The sequence below is a fragment of the Asterias amurensis genome, chromosome 6 (assembly GCF_032118995.1).
Source record: "Asterias amurensis chromosome 6, ASM3211899v1".
In the NCBI taxonomy this organism is placed as follows: domain Eukaryota; kingdom Metazoa; phylum Echinodermata; class Asteroidea; order Forcipulatida; family Asteriidae; genus Asterias; species Asterias amurensis.
The window spans coordinates 10458203-10480111 of NC_092653.1; the positions used below are offsets into that span (position 1 = coordinate 10458203).

Below are 21909 nucleotides of genomic sequence, written 5' to 3' on the forward strand. Positions count from 1 at the left end.
TAATAGTGATCTGGAAAGGTAATTGCTTACTTGAGAGGTTCCTGTGTATTTGTCCATGCCATACCCATAGAGGAGTGTAGGAGTGGGCTTGCACAGAGCACTGTTTCAAGAGACTATGTGGGCCCAATTTCATGGCTCAGCTTACCATAAGCAGAGAATCGGCGCTTATGGAAGCAGGGAATTCCATGCTTACATCAAGCGTATTTTACAGGTTAGCGGCACATGTTGGCTTGTGCGCGTGTGTACTTACGCAGAGAATGGTGATCTTAGCGCAGAATTCGGCAGTAAGCAGAGCCATGAAATTGGGCCCTGATCTGCAGCATGTACTACAGAATGATGACTGATAGGAAGGTATTTGCTTACAGTTTGCATATTACAATTTTACGTTGTTAGGCAGGATAAGTGGACTAAAAAACAACTGCACTTTTGTGAGAAGGAAAAAACTGTACCTGCTGTGTACATCAATTGATTTCTGTGGTTTGGTTTGATTTCTGTGATTTGGTTTGATTTCTGTGATTTGGTTTGATTTCTGTGATTTGGTTTGATTTCAGTGATTCTGATAGTGACGTTGACATCCCTAGTTACGATCCGCGCTATAAACGTCGCTACTCTTCCCGTAGTTACCGCGGCAGCACGAGCAGCTTGGACTCCACGCCTCGTTTGGGTCGACGCAGGGTGTTATCATCGGCATCTGACGAATCAGGCACAAGGTAATGATCAATCATTCCTATCCAAAATGTTTGTCCTCAAAATGACAAGATCTAGAACCCTTCATGTAAAGGGTTAATCAAATCATGGATGTCAATGTATTCCAAGAACTAATTAATGGTCAAAGATCGTTGCTAGAGTCAATGAGACTTCTGTTTGGGCCAACCATTGTGCTAACCTTGTTCCTGAATATGAAATACAAGCTCAAAATGTAGTCCCTGCAAAGGTATCAGGTTTTTTCCCAGATGTCTTAGGATTTCCCTAGTTTCCTTGGTTCTCCAGGACGGTTTTCCGTGGTTTTGAAGGATTATCTAGGTGCAGGTTTTCCAGGATAAACTGCAAGTTTTCCAGGATAAACTGCAGGTACCGCAGGTTTTCCATGATAAATCGCAGGTTTTCCAGGATAAACTGCAGTTACCACAGGTTTTCCACGATAAACCGCAGGTTTTCCAGGATAAACTGCAGTTACCACAGGTTTTCCATGATAAACTGCAGTTACCACAGTTTTTCCATGATAAACTTGCAGGTTTTCCAGGATAAACTGCATGTACCATAGGTTTTCCAGGATTACCACATGTACCCCAGGTTATCCCTGGATTTTCATGGTTTTCCAGGTTTTTGGGGGATTTAAAAGTATTGCATAGTATTATCCAGAAAGTTCCATGGATTACTTAACCATTTCAAGATTTCCTAAGTTATTGTGGGATTACTCAGCTTTTCCATGATTTTCCCAGGTTTCCTTGGAATCCCCCGTATCAAATGAAATAACAGCTCATTTTCCTTACTATTTATTTAAGTTCCGTAAGGTCGAGCTTCAGCGATCAACACACTAACAATTCTTCAACTTCCAAAAAGGCAAAGCGGAAGAAAAAATTGCCGAAAATGTATGTTAGATTATTGAGTTCTGCACCTTAGGTATAGACATGTGTGAAGAGACAACACGCAAGCCTAGTGAAGACAAACTGAAAGTCCTTTTACTCTGGTGGCCATGTTTGTCTGGTTCCCTAATGACAGAAAAGAATCTGACCAATATTGTGTTGCAATAGACCGTGCAAGTCACGCGCGTATTTTGAATGTTCAACACACGCTGGACTAGCACAGTCACACCAGGGCCCATTTCCAAAACAACAGCATTGGTGTCACTTGTGACTGAGGCCCTTTCAGCCATTTTGATAACTTTTAATTTCTGGTACGGGGCTTCAAACAAGCCACTGGAGCCTGAGCCCCTAGCTGAAAACGGGGTTTGGAAAAGTCCCTTTATAATTCTGAGCAAAAGCAACGTGGCTGCTGTTTTAAAAGGTCTTTTCATATTAGTTGGGAAATAGTGTTGGTGCAAGCTACTTATTGTAGGCACTTCAAAAATACTTGTGTTTTCGCTCTGCAGTAATTTCTATTAGAAAAGTCAGAAAACCATGCTTTGCTATAATCATAGTCGCCTTCAAACATTTCAAAATGATCTGCTGTGTGTATAGGTAGTACATAGAGGTAGTGGTCTATTGGAATTGGCTTAAATCAAAACATCTTACATTTACAATCAGATAATGATAATAACAATTTCACAATTTTTTTATTTCATAAATATTTATACATGTATAAGGTCACGGGAAAGGAAAACACCTTATACACTATATACATTTGACACGTTTTAACTTTACCCCAAACAAGTTGTTTCTGAACAACAACAACAATGAACAACAACATTTTGATTTAAATATCAGGTGATTTTGTTGATGGAAATGATTCACGATGGAACATTTTCTCTGGTAAATGAGTTGAACAAAGCATCTTGACTTCGTTTTTTTGTGGGGTAGTTTTTGCATTTGCCTGTATGCAATTTGTTTCCCCTTTAAACTCATCAAGTATGCTCAACACCTTTTCTAAAATATCCCCATTTGAGGAAGTATAGCACTTCAAGCGACAAAGCTCAGAGCACCTCGGTGACCGAGAAAAGCTAGATGCTTTAGATTTTGTATCAAGGGATCTCTGAGACAGTGACCTTCAAAAGTATGTTTAGTTAAGGTGTGAACGGCACACCTCCGGAATTCATTGAGTGTTAAAACGCGCTCTCAAACCTTATCCTTTTTGTTAGATAAAAAAAGGCACTCCATTAAACCTTCTTAAAGGAGATGGGTATTTATTCGACTTCTGGCAGAAATGAATTGTTTATATCTTCATTTTGTAGTTGTGTTCATTTTTTTTTATATTAATTTTTTTTAATTTTTAGGGAACAGGGATTCGGTGGGGAAAAAATACATTTCATGAAGCTTGGACCTGTCATTGAATTTTGATTAATTTGTTTGATTCGTATTCACAGTTCAAAAAACTGAAAATTGAACTGATTATTTACCCTGTGCCCTAAAAGACAGTGGACACTATTGGTAATTGTCAAAGACTAGTCTTCACACTTGGTGTATCTCAACATATGCATAAAATAACAAACTTGTGAAAATTTGAGCTCAATCGATCGTCGAAGTTGCGAGATAATGAAATTTAAAAAACACCCTTGTCACACGAAGTTGTGTGCGTTCAGATGCTTGATTTCGAGACCTCGAGTTCTAAACTTGAGGTCTTGAAATCAAATTCGTGGAAAATTACTTCTTTCTCGAAAACTATGTCACTTCAGAGGGAGCCGTTTCTCACAATGTTTTATACCATCAACCTCTCTCCATTACTCGTCACCAATTCAGGTTTTATGGGGATAATTATTTTGGGTTACCAATTACCAATAGTGTCCACTGCCTTTAAACAAATATCAAATCTGTCTTGTAATCACTTGTGGGAAATGCAATTAGAAGAAAAGATTAAAGGAAATGGATGCCATGATTTTTAATAAGCAGCCAAGGGTGTTTTGAAAAGAAGGACACCGCTCCATAAACATGGAGATCTGGACCCACTTGAATTCCTTTTTGTGATTTGATATATTACCTCGACACACTTGTTTCATCTGGAGAGGTTAAAAGCAAAGTGAAATTTATCAAACCAAGTGTATTTTGAACTTTGTCATTATTTTTCGTGAAGGAAAAAGTGAGCTGTATTGATTTTGATGGATCTGAGACGGTGAGTTTGTAAGGCGGACTAATATCCACACCAAAGACATAAAATATAACCTAAAACTCCCGTGGTCGAAGCTTTCCCTAGTTTACTCCCTTTTCCCTAAAGTCTGCACCGCCCTCTCTTGACATTGTGCAACAGCGTCACATTTTTGCTCAACCATTTTTGCGTGAAATCACCTCTTCGCATAACAGGTTTCTGCATAAAAAAAAACTATAAACAGGGAGCCAGTGAAACAACAGGGCACTGGACATGGTTCTTTTTGGCTGGTGACCTTAATCTGGTAAGCAAAGCTGCTTCGTGCTCAGTCAACTCCTCTCCAAAAGCCGCTGTGTGAAATTGACGTGATTTTGATCAGCATTTTTGTTACCATAGGAACTATTTTACACCCGTCAGAACATGTTTCCATGCTCTAATACTTCTCTCTTGTACATTCCAAAAACTCCCGGGTCCAAATAACTCCGGGTCCCAGTTTGACCAATTTCTACGTTTTTACTCAGTTCTGACTCGGGAATTCTTAGAGTGTATTTGGGCAAAGCACTCTATCCACGGCAAATAGTTGACCTTTTTCTAAAAAGGGGAAGCGAATCAATTGCCTTTATAGCCGTCTCCACAATGTGACAACCCAAAGCTTGCACTGCATTACAATAGTCACATACGCAAAGTCTCATTCTCCCTCACTTCCCATCCCAGCCACACAGAGCGGCTCAGAGCTGCGTCTCTGATTGTTAACCGTTGACACGCAGCTCAACCGTGCACGCAGTACTCGGCACACAAACCCAAAAGTACATTTTGGGTAATCTAATGACAACTGATGCACAATGTCGTCATTCCTATACATTCCTCTATTTATTGCATCCACCTCTTACAACCCTAACTCCGATGTTGATGTTTGTATCCTCGTCAGAAAATATAACAGTTTGTTGAAAGTCTTGCATGCACTTGGTGCTGACTTGAAATAATTTTTTTTAACTGTGGGTTTCTCTTCTTTTCCCTTTTATTGTTGATATGAAGAGCTTTCCTTCCCTTAACTAAATGTTTTAGAAATACTTCTACCTTAATACGGTCATCTGTGTTTACTTAAATCCATGTGCAGTTAGTGGATAACATGTTGTTCATTTGAGTTTTGCCTGAGAGGTTTTTGTGTGTGTGTTATGTACATTGAGTCACAGACTACTAGGGTCTATTGTCTCTAGCAAATTAAGAAGTAGAACTGAAGTTGTTAGTTGATTCACCATTTGTAGTGACCTAATTTAGTTATCTTCCCACTCTCTAGACTGTCTGAATCAAGGTTCTGTCACTCACTGATGATTTGACAACTCTTCAGTCGAAATCGTTGATCTGATTTCTTCTTTCTAGCCTAGATTTTAGCACTTCTTTAAATCTATTTGAAAGTTGTGTTATTTTATTTTAAAAAAAAAATTAAAAAAATTGTGTTTGTAAATATTATTTCATGTGATTTTATGGTGTCTATAGTTGGATGCTTTTTATTTGTAATGTTTGACTCATTGCTTTCCTTATCAAGTTGTTATGCCATATCGAAATGGCCACAGTGAGAAAGCGGTGTTCCGACGAAGGTAAACATTGTAAATAGATAATTGAAAATTGGGCGAAGGGATTTTGGAAGTTTTTCCATTCAAAAGATCTTTATGTACATGACGTCATTTTAGTAGAGCTTCATTGGCTGGAAGTAAAAAAAGGTTGTTCGTTGGCTCATTCTGCGCACCGCGCGTGCTCAGGTGTCCATGGCGGCATTATGACGTCAACGAAATCGATCCCTACATTTGAAAGTATTCTTAAGTCATTTTAATAATGTCTGAGAACACCTCTTAGGACAAAGTTAGCCGGAAATGACGTGCAATGGAAGACGCTAATTTCAGGATTCAATTTTAATCAATGGAACAATCCTCACCGTGGAGGAAAGTATTCACACTGAATATTTCACAGCCGGAAGGTCTAAAGCTTTAGTGCGAAAAAAAAACTGGTGTCGTTTTGTGTAGTTGGAAGAAAAAAAGGTTTTTGCAAGTGGAATAAAGACCATCTGTTCGATAGGAACTACAAAGTACATTCACGGTAATCAAAAGACTTGAAGTGGCTGTTGTGAATCGCGATCACCTAACCTGGAGAAACCAACCCCAGTGGAGGAGGCAGCATTAATGAAGACCTCTAACCCCCCCCCCCCCCCCTTAAAGGCACTGGACACTAATAGTGAAAACTCAAAATAATTGTTTGTATAAACACTTATTTGGTAACGAGCAAATGGAGAGCTATTGATAGTATAGATCATTGTGAGAAACGGCTCCCTCTGAAGTAACGTAGATTTTGAGAAATAGGTAATTTCTCAAATAATAATGAAGTCTTTATGCATCTGAAAGCAACTTCGATAACAGGTTGGTTATTTGATGCATATTTTGGGATACATCACTGAGAATACTAGTCTTTGACATTTATCAAATGTGTCCATTGCCTTTAAAGGCGGTAGACAGGGGCCCTTCAAGCACGGTGACGCTGCTCTTTACACCCTGCCCCTCATCATCTGTGAGATGCGTACCTTCAAGAGGTGTCACATCAGGGATTTGCCTGAGGACAGTGGAATGCATTCCCTGTGGTCTTGAAGACGTGCTGAAGGGCATTCTTCAAGAGGTGGTGAGGCTGAGACAGACATACTTACCTGATTGGTGTGGGACACACACTTCAGAACTTGACAATTCCTGTTGTCAATTAGAATGCCCTTTTTCTCTCGATGGTCTAATTAGTAGTTGCTCAACAGTTGAACGAGACGCTATTGTCTTATTTATCTTATCATATTTTTTTTTTAGGGTTTTCAATGAGAAATGCAGGTAAATGACTTGGATAAATAACAAATTGGTTTCAATCGTTTATATTCCTCATCTGTTTTAGTATGGCTCACTATGAAAAAGAAATTGTATTGTTTCGGTTGTTCTTTCATGGACAGATGATGTTTTTTCTAATACTTTTTGCACGATGCCACATACATTGCACACAAAAATGCAACATACAAACTTGTTGGCTGTACGAACTTATTTGTAGTACATTTTGCACGCGAAAAAAACCAAATTGTTTAAAAACTCAAATCAAAATTTCCTGATAAAATTAGCCCAAGATCGGACCCTACAATGTAGCATCCTTCCCCTTTGAAATGGTCTTTCTGTTTTGCTCGCATTTGACATTTACCTTTCCAGCGAATGTTGGAAAAAGTTTATTACTCTTGGGTTTTCCTGAAGTTTGTTTCCCCATCATTCAAAATGTGTCTGTCTAAATAATGTTTACCGGCTAGAAGTGAAAGAGATGCATTGAAAGAAATTGTTTCCAAATAACCATTGTTGAGATCTCAACTTTGTCGACACCCATATAGCTCCCTGGGAATTTGGCGTAATAACCATTCTTTCTCGAGTGAAACTGTTAATTTTTTCCTTGTTTCTCTCAAGGTTGTGGTTTATTTTCACTCCCATGGTGGAAGTGTTTTGAAAATGCTATAGATGTTGTTTCCTCTATGCTGTCAATTAGTTCTCATGATGTCATTTTGAGCTGTTGTTATATTTTTGTTTTGCATGGGACGTCTTCAAATGCTCTGCGTCCTGTGTCAATCTTGTTTTCATCGCATCATCCCTTCGGGATCATCATTGTTTTTTTCTGTTTTTTTTTTCTTCTTCTCTGGTTTTCCTTTGTGCTCTCTGTCGGTTGATATATCAGCCTGGCAACTAGCCAGGTATTTTGTTCGTTGATGGTGTTTTCCCACAATTTTCAACAACTCTAATGATTCTGCAGAAAATAAACCAATCCTTCCTTGTTTTGATGGTAACATTTAAAAGTATTCCTGATTTTTGAAATGTTACCCCTATATTGAATGTAATTCTATATATCTTGCTGATTGTTGGCCAATTTCTTCCTGATTGCAAGATGCAAATGTTGGGAGCTCTAAAGTTTGAATTATTTTGTTGCTTGTGTAGGAGATGAGGTGACTTCTGTTATGGCTAATGCTAGCTAGCTGAATGGCTTCTAGGGCAATGCTGTTGAGTAGACACTTGTTGTCTAGCCTTAGCCACTGCCAAGGCTTTCATTCTGGCATGTTTTCTTTTGTTTTGTTCAAAGTAGCTGCTATTTTATACGCTTTTTAATTGTTGAAACCTCAGCTTTATTGACCACGCTGAAAAAGAAGCAATTAAACTTTGCTCTTTCGCTTTTATTGTGGAGTGATTTTAAATAGCCAGTTTCCACGCTTCCATAAGTGACCTTTATTTTATCATTTTATTTCGTTTCTTTCTTTATATTGCCAGAGAGACCTTTTGAGCAAAACATTGCCCATGTCCGCCTGACAGTTTTGACACTATCATCAGAAAATTGCCGTATGAAATCAAACCCACGGAAGGGATTACTGTATTCATCCATACCGAAGTGAGAAGTAATAGTGTCCCTGTTAAACAGAAAAGGTGACAATTCTTTAACAGGCCAGCCTCAGACTTCAAGTATCAAATGTCATTATGCTACTCAAAAGGTGTCGAGGAGTTCGTACGCACTTTATGTGTTAATGAATGTGTGGGCAGGATCAATCGATAGCACTGCATGTCATCCGTCGCCATGTCTAAGCGACTGAAGTTTCAACTCAATTTTGTCCTTTTTCTACCTCAGGGTGCACCTGATAAAGCCTTATAAAAAGGTGATTTCATGAGGATTTTCTTCCCTTTATCCACTTCCAAGTAAATTAGATACAGCAAAGAGTGTAAACAGACAGAGGCATGCAGTTATGGGTTGATAGTTTTTCACTTTTTGAAGTACTTTTTGTCTTCTCTGAGTAACTTCACTTGCGACTGAAGTTTCAAAATCAATTTTGTCATGTTTTCCCCTGATGGTGCACTTGGTATACAATAAAGTTCTTAAGTACCTTATTAGGAGGTGACTTTATGAGGATTTTCTCTCCAATTATCCACCTCAAATAAGTTAGATACAAAAAAGAGTGTAAACAGACAGAGGCAGTTATGAGTTGATAGTTTTTCACTTTGGAAGTACTCCTTCTTTCTAGTATATTCTAAATAACTTCACTTGCGACTGAAGTTTCAACTCAATTTTGCCTTTGTTTAAAGGCAGTGGACACTATTAGTAGTTACTCAAAATAATTATTAGCATAAAACCTTTCTTGATTACGAGTAATGGGGAGAGGGTGATGGTATAGAACACTGTGAGAAACGGCTCCTTCTGAAGTGGAGTAGTTTTCGAGAAAGAAGTAATTTTCCATGAATTTGATTTCGAAACCTCAAGTTTAGAATTTGAGGTCTCGAAATCAAGCATCTGAAAGCACACAACTTCGTGTGACAAGGGTGTTTTTTCTTTCATTATTATCTCGCAAGTTCGATGACCGATTGAGCTGAAATTTTCACAGGTTTGTTACTTTATGCATATGTTGAAATACACCAACTGTGAAGACTAGTCGTTGACAACTACCAATAGTGTCCACTTCCTTTAACCTCACGGTGCACTTGGTTATAAAATTTAACAAAATTGTATGTACCTTATCAGGAGCTGATTAGTGACGATTTTCGTCCCATTGTCCACCCCTAACAAATTAGATACATAAAATAATGTCAACACAAAGAGGCTGTTATGTAATGATCATTTTACACCTGTTGAAATACTTTTGTCCTTCTTTCCTTTCAGTATATTCTGAGTTACTAACTTGCCTTCAAGTTTGTTTGTATAAAGTTTTTTGAACGGGATTTATTTTTATCCTGAATCTCATTCGTGGTCTGCGGTCAAATGTACTTGTTTCAAGCTCAAGTGTACTGGGCTCAAGCTCAGGTGTTTGGGTTCGGGTCCTGGTCACGTTCTTGAGCAAGGCTCACATCCATGAGTGCTTTGTCCTGCAGAAAACATCCCAAAACCTTCTGCACTGTTTGTAGACTGGGCTTCAAGTCTGATTATGTGTGATATTTATTGAAGAGAATGTATTTCCCTACCCAACCCCCCTACAAGTCTCATGTTGGAGTGTCGTGATCGATGGTCAAGTGCACGGGACTCAAGCCCGGGTGTTCGGGTTCGGTTCCTGGTCGTGCCACACCAATTGGCACAAACTATTAGTGCTTGTTTTACTTGTAGAAAACTTCTCAGCACCGTATGCACTGTTGAAGATGTGCTCAAATTGGCCAAATTCATTTTTCGATGCAGTCATTTTTCAGTGATAGATGGGGTCCTTATGAAACTTTTTTCTTATCTTGTTTTTTTTTTTTATTGGGGGCGGTTTACAAGTCACATGCCTTAATCAGTTACTTCTGAATGCATCGCAGCACCTTTTCAACCGTTTGAAGGTGTTTTATAAATCAGTCTCGTAACGAAATAAACTACAATTTTAAAAACATGTCTAAAAAAAGCCTTGCAACGCCCGGAGATAATGTGGAAAAAACTTAATGTGAAACATATTTCCTTTGAATGTCTCTTTAGTGAAGAGGTTGTAATCATACCGAAGGGAGGATTACGAAATCCAATACATAATTCATAATTATCTTTTACAAGGATTCTTTAATTCCTTTTTTTTATCTGGGAATATCTTTACAGTCAGGAATGCATCAATACATTAAATACGTCTGAGTGAGTCAACGCCCTGCCAACCTAAATTGCTTCTTTGAAATAACGTTTTTTTTTTAATGTTATATATATGATTATTCAGTCGTACTTCCATTAATCATTTATGCTCGAAACATAGTCTCAGAGCATTTTGATTCAAAAGCAAAGTATACCTTTTGGTTTTTGGATTGTTGTAATCTTGTGTAAGTGTAGATGTTTCTGTTAGGCCTATACACAAATTGTTTAATGTATACAACAAAACGAACGTGTGAAAACTTAATGGTGGCGTTCTTGAGATATCGCAGAAAATCCGGATTGAATATGTCTACGCACAATCTGAGAGACTTTACCGACAGTAGATAAAATCTGACATCTTTCTATAGCCGCATTACACCGAAGTGAACTGTTTGTTAAAATGCTATACATATCTAAAGCCGTTGCAGGCTTATTACCAAGTAAGATTTGTAAGAGTGATTAACAAACGAGTATCTTCCTTTTTTCCCTCTTGTTCATGCAAGTCACCAGACACACAAGGCCTGAAGGCCACTTCAGGGAGTGGGTTTCAATACCCTATTTTTCCAGGGGCCGTTGCCATCTTCTCTTGGGGCTTTAACAGGGTTACCCCCTTTACAGTCCATACGGATGTAGGGTTGGGCTATTAGAAGCATGGCTGGTAGAGCAGAAAGAACTAGCCATCCCAACTTTACGAAGCAATCATGGTGAAGTGTCTTGCTTAAGGACACAAGTGTCGCGACCTTTAATCTCAACTCACCAAACAGCAAAGTTAACCCATCTCCCCCATCTTGTTCCCATTACTGCCTTTGTACTTATATGGGTACAGCGCTTAGCGCGAGATGGTAAGCTCAATGTACAGTGACGTCATAAACACCACGATATTTGACAAGCAAGTTTGGCTGATATGTATCTGATGGGTAGAGCTCAGTGCCCGTATCTTCACCTTTGATTCCATTTGATGCATTTTATAAATATTGTTAGATGTTACCCTCTCTTTACTCAGACAGTTAACTTGTACCCCTTATTTGTTTATTTTATAGTCAATACCCTTGCTTGGGCCGCCCTCCCCAAACATCCTATACTCAAGTTCCAATCTTGTGGCAGTTTTGTTTCCGTCGACTGTCTTCTTTTTCTTTCTTAAATCAAATGTCACTTGGCAAATATTATTACAAGATTACAAGATTATTACTGATCTTCATTGAGATTGCCTGGAACTGGCCTGTAAAATGCCTCATGTGACATGGGTGAGAGATTCGATCATGCGAGGAAACTTCCTCTTGTAAATGTTCCCTCTTCCATCAAGGCTCTGGGACACTGATGTAAATTATTTATATCCAACGATGCACCATTGTTTCATTAGCCACATAACCAACGGCCTAATTACTCAGCATAGACATTGTTGTAGTTTATTTGTTCTACTCCCAGTTGTTGCAGTGTTTGTTGTTAAATGAGGCATGAGTAGGGGAACCAATTTGGTGATATTTGTTTATTGTGTGCTGACTAATCGTAGAATGACGCGTTCAATAAGGTAGCTTGCAGTGATTGATTGAATGCTCGTGTGTAACTTAACCTGTAGTCTACGCTGCCTGGGTTCTAAATAAACACAACGTAACCAGCAGTATTGCGATAATGCCGTTCAAATGACACCGATTAATGTATTAAATTAGGGGTGATATTGTAAAGCTTTGGATATTGTTTTGTTTGGGGTTTTGTTTTCCTTGGGAGGGGGAGTGTTCTTGCTTTCGGAATTCTCCAATAAATACAAAATGATTATGAGCTGTGCGAAAAACATGTCTTATGTGGTATTAAAAGCATTAATATGTAGACAATACTTAATATTACAATCCTCTGCAGTTTTCAGCAAATTAGGGGTTCCTTTAGAGAAAACTCCAATTGTCGAAACTATGCATCGGTACCGTTCGCCTACTTGTTGTTCCGTTTTGAATTCTTATGGCTTTTTTTTTTAGTAGAGTGTTGGTTGTTATTCACTATGCTTGTGTTTCGAGCAAGGCACTGAGCTATGGTCTAACAACCCGACGTTTCGATCAGAATTCTCTGACTGTCTTCAGGAGGAAGACAAAATGAATTTGCTAAGAGAAGTAGGACGGTGTCTGACCTCTCAAATGCAATGAATATTAATTGCCAGTTATAATTTGAGTGTGATCAGAATGGATTCCAGCTCTTAGCTGGACTTGACACGATTATCTGAAATTAACAAGAGTCTGTAAGGGCCTGAGTACCCACTTGATATTTCCACACTGCTGAACGACTAGCAAGAACTCGGTCATAATATAAGTTATCACACAAGCGCGAGTGGAATACGGAAAAATATATTTTCCGTATTTCCACGAGCGCGCGTGTGATAACGTATTTATCTTCAAGCAAACTTGGCGCGTGACATAGAACACACAATACGCATGGTAGTGATATTAGCCGTGCAATATAGGTTTTTATCACCACTCCATTCTGCCAATCTGTTTGGATGATTAGCGCGTACTTGAAGATAATAGCACTTGGCCATTAACCCCTAATTGTTGAATCTCTTTGCCGTGCCATTTTGTTGTATTGCAGTTTAATATTCCTTTGAGGCTGAGGAATTTTGAAGTTGTGATCTATTAAGGCTTGGTCACACCACAACTAGTTCTCGAAACATCCCAAACCGTCCTTAGACGATTGTAAAACTGCTTAGGTCTGGCTTGAACCATGGAGGAAGAAAATAGTTTCTTCCTCCATGCTTGAACTAGCCTTGGCCGGAAATTGTCTGTAATGTGACCCTAGTAACTTAAAGATCAAATCTGCGATCGTCACCAGACAGCCAGATATATTTTTCATGACATCCTCTGTGTGATGCATTGTGTGGTTGTTGATCATCAAAGGCGGACAACCATTGCCTGCCTGATGTAACCCGCAGTCGATTTCACGAAACGCTAAGATTAATCCTGTCTCAAGGTAGGACGAGTAACTCGTCCTAACTTAGGATGGGTTCAGTGCGTCCTAACGTCTATGGAAATTGAACTTAAGGCATCCTTGGTTCAAGATGAATCTTAAGTTAAAGGAAGAGTTTGGTGAAATTGACGCCAGCGCTTTTAAAGACTGTGTTACTGACCGCTCTACACGTTTTGTTTCTTGTTGCCTTCGTTCGACTCTCCAGACTCAACAAGTCTTTGTCCCAGTCTGTAATTCTGATGCCGGTGATGCTGAAAATTTGAAGATTTTTCTGTGTCATTCATCTTTGGTTTACTTCCGGAAAATCACTTCGAATTTGAAGGAAGGAAGAATAAAAATCTGTAGTAATCCTAATGTGATAAAGGAAAACACTTCACCGAACGATGTATGCAATTTTGCTCCGAAAGTGAAAGGGGATTTCTGAGGTCACCTTCTTGAATATAATAATGTCTTGAAGGACTGTCTACCGGAAGGCGTGTCAGACACTCATAAAAATGTCGCCAGATAAAATATAAAAAAATAATACAATTTCAATATGATTTTTCTTTCTTTAAACAATTTTTTTACCGTTAATTTTTCTTTTTTTTCAACAACATCTTACATTTTCCTTCCTATGGGTGTTGTGTGTAAGACCATTTACCCACATGATTTGCCCTAATTCCACCATGCAGTTCGTCAAAATTGCCCTTATTCGTAAATGTCAATCACCGGTTCTCAGAACCAACATTACAAAGAGAAATTCACATGGTGTTACCGCCAACCTTTTCTACGTAGCTTATTGAGGGAATGAAATTCTATTCAAATGCAACACTCTCTTGGTAAAGTCTTTTAATAGTATTTGGTTGACAAATTACCTCTTTCTCAAAAGATACTTACTTCAGAGTGAGCTGTTTCTCACAATGTTTTATACTGCAACAGCTCTCCATTAGTCGTTCTTTTAAGTATGCTAACAATTATTTTGAGTATTCTACCAAAAGTGTTCAGTGCCCTTAACGTCCCATCCGAAGGGCACATTTATTTATTGTCGTGCGATGTTACGCACAGTGAATACGGGTGGGTTTTTATACAGCGGTGGTCTTTTTTCGGAGTGAATAATTCGACTGCCTTGAGCAAGGCTAAGGAAGCTTGCGATGGCATGGTTTACCGAAATGTGGAGGATTGACTTGCAATGGCGTATCATGTGCAACTTTGTATTTTGTTTTCGCAGCGGAATTCATTAATCCTCAGTAACTCGGGAGTCATGTACGCGGAAAAACGGAAATTAAACCAAGATTGCCGTAGCAAAAAGCGATGATACATGTAACATGAAATCTTGTCGTAACAGAGATAAGGGTTTTAGGACAGAAAACAAAATAAACGTTGTTGAATTAACTTTCACGGTGTATTGATTGATAAAGGATCAAGTATTGATTGAAAAATGTAGTACGACAATAATCTGTGAAAAACCGGGGATTATTTGAAGTCAAAGCCCTGGGAATTAAGGTTTGAAACCTGCGGAGTTATTACAATAATTTTATATCCCATATCAACATGGACACGGAACTAGTTATAACACAATGTCAGATCAGCGCACAACCAAATTATTTATTTATTTAACTTGTTGATTACACTTTGTTTCCTGAACGGTTAAAACTGGTTTCCACCTGTTTTCTTATCAACGGTGTGACAAGTGCTTCAACTTTAGAAACAAAGATCAAATTTATTGCTGCTTAAATTCAGTGTTCAATGCTTATGAAAAATCAACAACTGTTGCCAAACCGATCCGTTCAGATTGTGCCTTTTCATTTTTGCAAATTCCTTGTTCCGTCATGATGTGAATGCATACGAAAACCAACAACTGTTTGCTGAACACATTCTGGCAACAAATACTATCAGATTGTGTCTTTTCGTTTATGCAATCGCCAGATTTCAATTTTTTTCTTAATTTGTTTGGTTAATTGATATTTTTGATACCCTCCTGAACGCAATCGTTATGTCGCAATCGTTATGTCATAAACACAACCCATCTTTCCTTAAAAAAAACATAATAACTTTTTATGAAAAACTTATATTGATACTCCCGTGAAACTTTATCATTCTGTCATAAATACAAACTCAGATTGCCGACCATCTCGGGTAACCCGTCACTTTAAATCGGCTACTGGGTCTCCGTCTCGATCAATTGTATACATCCCGTTGAATCTTATCCGGTAGAAGGAAACTCTAACACTACACAGCGACAGGTGCAGATAGCCCCAGCCACCTGGTTCTCAGCTCACAAAAAGAATCCGGCGATAATAATAGTTTTTACCTCTAACATTATCACACAATTCTGTGTTTTCAGGAAGAGAGATTGTGTAATTATAGCTTTTGCCAGCCGTGTTTGTGTCTCAAATTCCAGGTTGTTTTTTACTTTATTTTTTTTCCAGCGGGAACCAAGAAAAAAAGACTTTAGAAAGAATAAACTTTTGCCTTAAAAATTTTTTTATTTAACGAATGACACATCCCTTGAAATATTTGTTGTCTGAAATGTCTTGATGAGAAACAAATAAAAGTAACATCCCGTTTTGGAGCGTATCGTGAGCTTTTTATGATTCATAATTGATGTCTGATACGTTCACTATTTTTCTCGTGAACCAGATGCCCGATCGATCTCAAACTACATGTTTGTCAGTTCATGTATATGGAGGATTACATAATGTTGTTACACTGTTTTGTTAGAAAAACAATTATGTTATGTTCCCTTGACTTAGGATTTGTCCACATGTATTACTCGTCTGTGCGGCACCTAAATGTAGCCCGAGCCTAAATGTAGATGGGGCTACATTTAGGTCCGGGCTACATTTAGGTACATGTTTGGGGCTACATTTGGGTCTGGGCTACATTTAGATACATGTTTGGGGCTACATTTAGGTCAGGCTACATTTAGGTACATGTTTGGGGCTACATTTAGGTCCGGGCTACATTAAGGTACATGTTTGGGGTTACATTTGGGTCTGGGCTACATTTAGATACATGTTTCGGGCTACATTTAGGTCAGGCTACATTTAGGGCCCGGGCTGCATTTAGGTGCCGCACACTTGTCATTACTGTATCTTTTTCTTTTCCTTTCTTGTTTCCCAACAGAGACTTGAATTAACATTAATGAATCAGCCATTCTCCATTTTATTTTCTCAGAAAAATGTATCTCCAATTTGCAGGAGAGACTTAAGAGTGTGATTTGATTCACACTGTCTCAAGATAAAACTATTTTAATCGACAGACTTCAAGTCTTTTCCCCTTGGAAAGTATTCCGTCTTCGGGTTCCTTGAGATGTTCCATTCTGTCTTGTTTGTTATACTGATACCATGCTTCTGACTGACATGTTTAAAGACACTGGACACTCTTGGTAATTGTCAAGGGCCAGTCTTCTCACTTGGTGTATCTCAACATAATATGCCCAACTAACATACCTGTGAAAATTCCAACTCAATTGGTGGTCGAAAACAATAATGGCAAAAAAAAAATACCCTTGTCACAGAAAGTTGTGTGTTTTCAGATGCTTGATTTCGGGACCTCAAAATCTAATTCTGAGGTCTCGAAATCCAATTCAAACATTTTATTAGTGGAAAATTACTTCTTTCTCAAAAACTACGTTACTTCAGAGGGAGCGGTTTCTCATAATATTTTATACTATCATCAGCTCTCCGTTGCTTGTTACCAAGTAAAGTTTTTATGCCAACAATTATTTTGAGTAATATTACCATTAGTGTCCAGTGCCTTTAAATCACGGAGTCTTCTAATTTAATTGGGGACGCCCACCGATGTCTGATTTTTTTTCTTCCTCTTTCGGGCAGCAAGCTTTAAATTGTGTTAGTGATTTCTAATGTCTGCAAATTGTTATTTGTTTTTTCTTCTTTACGTTTGCGTCAGCACAAAGTGGATCAGGACAAAAATGAGTCAATAGTAGAATCCATTAAGGAACAGCGTGGTTTGATCATTTGTCAATTCATACCAAAATGGAATTTAAAGGGATCGTAAACCCTCTGCTAAACTAGAAGTAACTGTAAATACTAAACAGTAAACTTGCGGGCACAACCATGTTAAATATATCTTTTTTCTGTGAGTGTTGGCTCTGAGAAGAACCAGTGTGGTCTCGATGTTTCGAACAGTATACTCTGCTCGTCTTCAGAAGAAACTTACACCATTTACTCTGCTAAATTGTTGTGTAGCAGCAATATCACTTGCGGGATGCAGGATAGATTTCTAAAAAGTATTAATGAGAATCAGTCTGGAATCTTGAGATGTTCCATTCTGTCTTGTTTGTTATACTGAACCATGCTTCTGAGTGACATGTTTAAAGACACTGGACACTCTTGGTAATTGTCAAAGGCCAGTCTTCTCACTTGGTGTATCTCAACATATGCCCAACTAACATACCTCAATTGGTGGTCGAAAATGTGAGATAAAAATGGCAGAAAAAATACCCTTATCACATAGGAAGTTGTGTGTTTTCAGATGCTAAATTTCGGGACCTAAAAATCTAATTCTGAGGTATCGAAATCAAAATTAAACATTTTATTAGTGGAAAATAACTTTTTCTCAAAAATTACGTCTGGAATCTTGACCCTTATAAAAAAAAAATTATAGCTCCACTCTCGCAGAGGAACATTAAAAGTGAAGAAAATGAAATCTCAACATGTCTGCTCCTTGTTTCGAGTGCCATCACCAAAAACAAAGCCGATGCGATGTGCACAAAATACCAACCTTTTATGTTTTATTTGCACTGATCATTTTTTTTTTTCGTTATATTGTTATTTTGTGTTATTTAATTTGCTGTTACTGTTGGTTATCTCAACAACAACAGAATGGATGCTGGTTTGCTTCAAAAATGTCAGCAATTGTCAATACAAAAGGCATGCAATATGTGGGGGTTATACACTGCATCCTCACATCCTCTTTGTAAATATTTTTCCCCTCGTTTGAACCATCTGGTTAATATACACTTAATAATATCGAAGCTAATATATACACTTCATGTCACAAGACCTACCTGTCAATGCATCATCATCATCATCTTGGAGCAATTTATGAAGAAGAAAAAAAAAATCAGATTTCGGCTTAAAGCTTTTTACCCTAGACTTTAAAAAGGCATTTCAAATTACATGGTTTCCGTGATAGTAGATTGATGTGACGTGAATAAGTTTTGCACCTGCTGGCAGTGACAGGCATTAGGGACGAAACAAATGTGTGAAGTTTTAATAGAGAATTTGAGGCTTGGCACGGTCGAGATGAATATTTAACTAGACTGGAATTTCATCTTTTTGAATTGGCAAGGAACAAGGGCACCTCCGTTAGGAAATCTTGAAGGCACTGGACTCCTTTGGTATTTGTCAAATACCATTATTATCACGTGGTGTATCCCAACATGCATAAAATTACAAATTTGTGAAAATTTTTGATAATTTGGTCATTGAAAAAACAAACACCCTTGTTGCACAAATCATACTTTTTCAAATTCGAATATTTTAGTGAGAAATTACCTCTTTCTCAAACATTGTCTACAGAGCTCTCCATTTCTCGATTCAAAGTAATTTGTTTATGCTAACCTTCGTTTTTGAGTCGTTACCCAAAGTGCCCAGTGTCTTGAGGGGTGTTTTGAGATACACGGAGGCGCAGACCGCAGGCAATAATAAGCCTGCCCTTTGTATAGTAGTTCTGGTCTCTCTTTTCAGGGGTTTTGAGATCTGCACTTGACACTTGAGCAAGGATTGGATGTGTGGTCCCGTGTTGTGAACTTAAAACTCACCATTAAATAAAGGGGTGCTTGCCCCTAAAGGTTATGGCATGGTTGGGTTAGGAATAGGGTTGGGTTTAGAGGCACATTTTGCCTCATCTTCCATACGCAGTGCCTTAATGCCCCATAATTTAAAAACCAGGCAAAATTATCTTCGAAATAAGTTAAATAAAATAAAAACGCTTTGAGACACCTGTTGATAAAGGATTATGTCAGTATTAAACTGTTATTTGTTTTTAATTTATTTTATTTATTTATTTTATTTTTTAATTTATTTGATATTTGTCGACTCATTGTATAGGACTGATTTTTACAATATTGTCACATCTTTTAACAATCACTGAACAAAAATTCTCGGGCAAAATCGGCCAACCTTCTCAAACGACATTCGCCGTCAATTGATTCAGATTGCTTCCGTACAAAATTCCTGCCGTGGGAGATACATTTATTAAAAGAACCATTTAAAGTGCTGCAGTAATAGTTTTATGGCCCATCATCTTTGTGAAGTTTTTCTGAGAACGTGGACATTCCCAACTACATGATTTGCCACTAGGCCATTGCCGTCATTAACGACAATAGGGCGACACAATTACGCTAATAATGGTTTTTACGATTCTCAGGATACAAAGGTTTAGCTACAGGTCTGAGTTACACGGCGCCAAACCAATCCTATAACCCAATTGGAATTTTTGTATTTCTTCTTTCCTTTTCGGTTGTAAGACGAATGATCAGTCTCAGCTCCGTGGCTAGTCGGTGGGTACTCTTTCCAAACGGGTCTTGAATATTGATTAGGGGAAAAAAGCTATATCGTTTAGAAAGGCCTTTAAATCTTGAGGTTTTTTTCTGCTTTTGTTTCCTCATTTTTCCTTTTTTTTATGAAATGCCGACTTGGATGGAATTAATTGGAGTTTGTCAGTGAGAATCTCGGGTATATGCTTATTTTATTCAGGCTCTGTACATTTTCGCTACAAATTTGACCAATATATACAAGTTGGTTGCACTGCTGGACATGTAGCAATCATGGTGGGATTAGAGATGCGTTACCCATGGGATTCAACACATAAGTGTGTGTATTTTTGAGAGTATTTTGTGTGGAAGATTACTAAATGAATAAGTCAATACCTTCCGTAGTGTTTGCCCTTGTGTTTATTTTGTTTTCTCAGACTTGGAGCCGTGCATGTTGATGCGGTTTACAGTCCCTATCTAGTTTGTTTGTCCCCAACATCTGGAAACTGAACTTTTGTTCTTGTGTCTCAGTCAGCACGTCTCATCGTTGTTCCTATAAAGCCAAATGTTAAAATGATGTTCCTTTTTTTTGTAATTTGTCCATTACTAATGCCATGTTCAGCGCCCAGAGTAAGATTAATGCACTGCATGCGTGCTTGTATAAATGTGTAATGGTAATCAAACCAAATGGATCACCCCAAGTAGCAGAGTAGGGCTTTTTTAACCAAAGATAAATGTCTGTAAGCAGGCTTTGTACCCGCAAGCTTTCGCGCTTACAAGCTTTTCACACATTATGCTCGCAAGCTTTCCCTTTTTGCACTCTTAGTTCTGAGGTTTATTTTCAACAGCCAATCACATCCCTAGATAAAGAGTTCAGACACAATGCTAAACCGCATTGCTCAGTGATCCTTCATAACTTTATCAACTTCATGGGCTGGAAGTAAATGGAACGTGAAGTAAGAGCCATCACATAAATCAATCTGTCCATTTAGTTTGTTAATTATTAAATTCTCAGAAATGTTGCACATTTCTTTATAATCAGAAGGCTTTTGAAAAGGATGAGAACTGAATAATGAATCATCTTTGACACCAGATCTATCAACCAAAGTCATTATTTTCGTTGGTGGGGCGGGGGAGATGGTTAATCTGTTCATGCACATTGTCTGATTTCCTGTGGGAGTCTACAGTCGCCTCTTCTAGATCGTTGGACACGCTTGGCTGCTTCTAGCTCGTTCTTAAATGTCTACTTGTGAAGTTTTGTCTTGCTCCGGTGAGCACCAAGATAGTAAGCACTAAAGAGCCTTTCGCCTGATCTCGGTGTGATCTTAATCAAACAGTGGGTGTACACAAGACTGGGGTGTGCCGAAAGGGAACTTTTTTTCTAAGGTTGCCACCAAACCTGATTTGAACTTGGCGTAAATTAATTTAAGTTTCAGGGACAGAAAGCAGAAAAAACGTCCTAAAAAGCGACATATTGAAACATCATACCTCGTCAGTAAATCATCTGAAACCCAGTGCCCTTAACTAGAAAACAAGGTTCGCACAAGGACCTTTTATCGACTTGGAGTTGATATAGTGCCTGGTACCCATTAAACACCAGCCGCAAGTTGCCAAAAGGTTCTTGTGTCGAACTTGGCCCGTATCATGTTGCCAAAATAGACACCGTGTTGTAACTCGCCCATGCTACAATACCTAATTGTCTTACCCACACGCATACCCTAAAACCGTACCTCGTGGCATAGACTTTACATGTTAGGTTTCGCAGATACATTAGGTAATGTTTATAAATATTATATAATGAATAGGGTAGATGGCCTTAGCTTTCGATCCAAACCGGACCTTCTTCAGAGGCATAAAACAAGTACAAACAAATACATATCCATTTATAGAAAAAGAGAGGGGAAAGGGATTAAGGGAAGGATCCAGAAAGAAACGGGAAAATAACAGCCAATCAAAGTTTCTATTTTTAAGAAACAATATTGGTGGCTATGAACCAATAGCATATTATATAAAGTGTTGTAGCCCGAATACGGTTTCCATGATTATAAAGCACGTAAGTTTTTAAGATGATCATGTGATTATTTGTTGTTGGGGTACAGTTTGCAGAAGCAGCTGTTTGTTCATCGTTAATA

At 38.2% G+C, this 21909-nt stretch overlaps 1 protein-coding gene across 6 annotated transcripts in view; it reads left to right on the forward strand.

Annotated features, from left to right (window-relative positions):
* Positions 1-21909, forward strand: part of LOC139938437 (unconventional myosin-XVIIIa-like) — a 149194-nt gene that overhangs the window by 119041 nt on the left and 8244 nt on the right. For 3 of the 6 annotated variants that reach the window (XM_071933963.1, XM_071933966.1, XM_071933964.1), the window contains 2 exons: positions 552-710; positions 1506-1592. In XM_071933963.1, coding sequence (XP_071790064.1) covers positions 552-710; positions 1506-1592 — 246 coding nt within the window. Of the gene's footprint in view, positions 1-551; positions 711-1505; positions 1593-3726; positions 3766-21909 lie in introns of all 6 variants that reach the window. The other 3 variants (XM_071933967.1, XM_071933968.1, XM_071933969.1) reach the window with 2 other exon arrangements.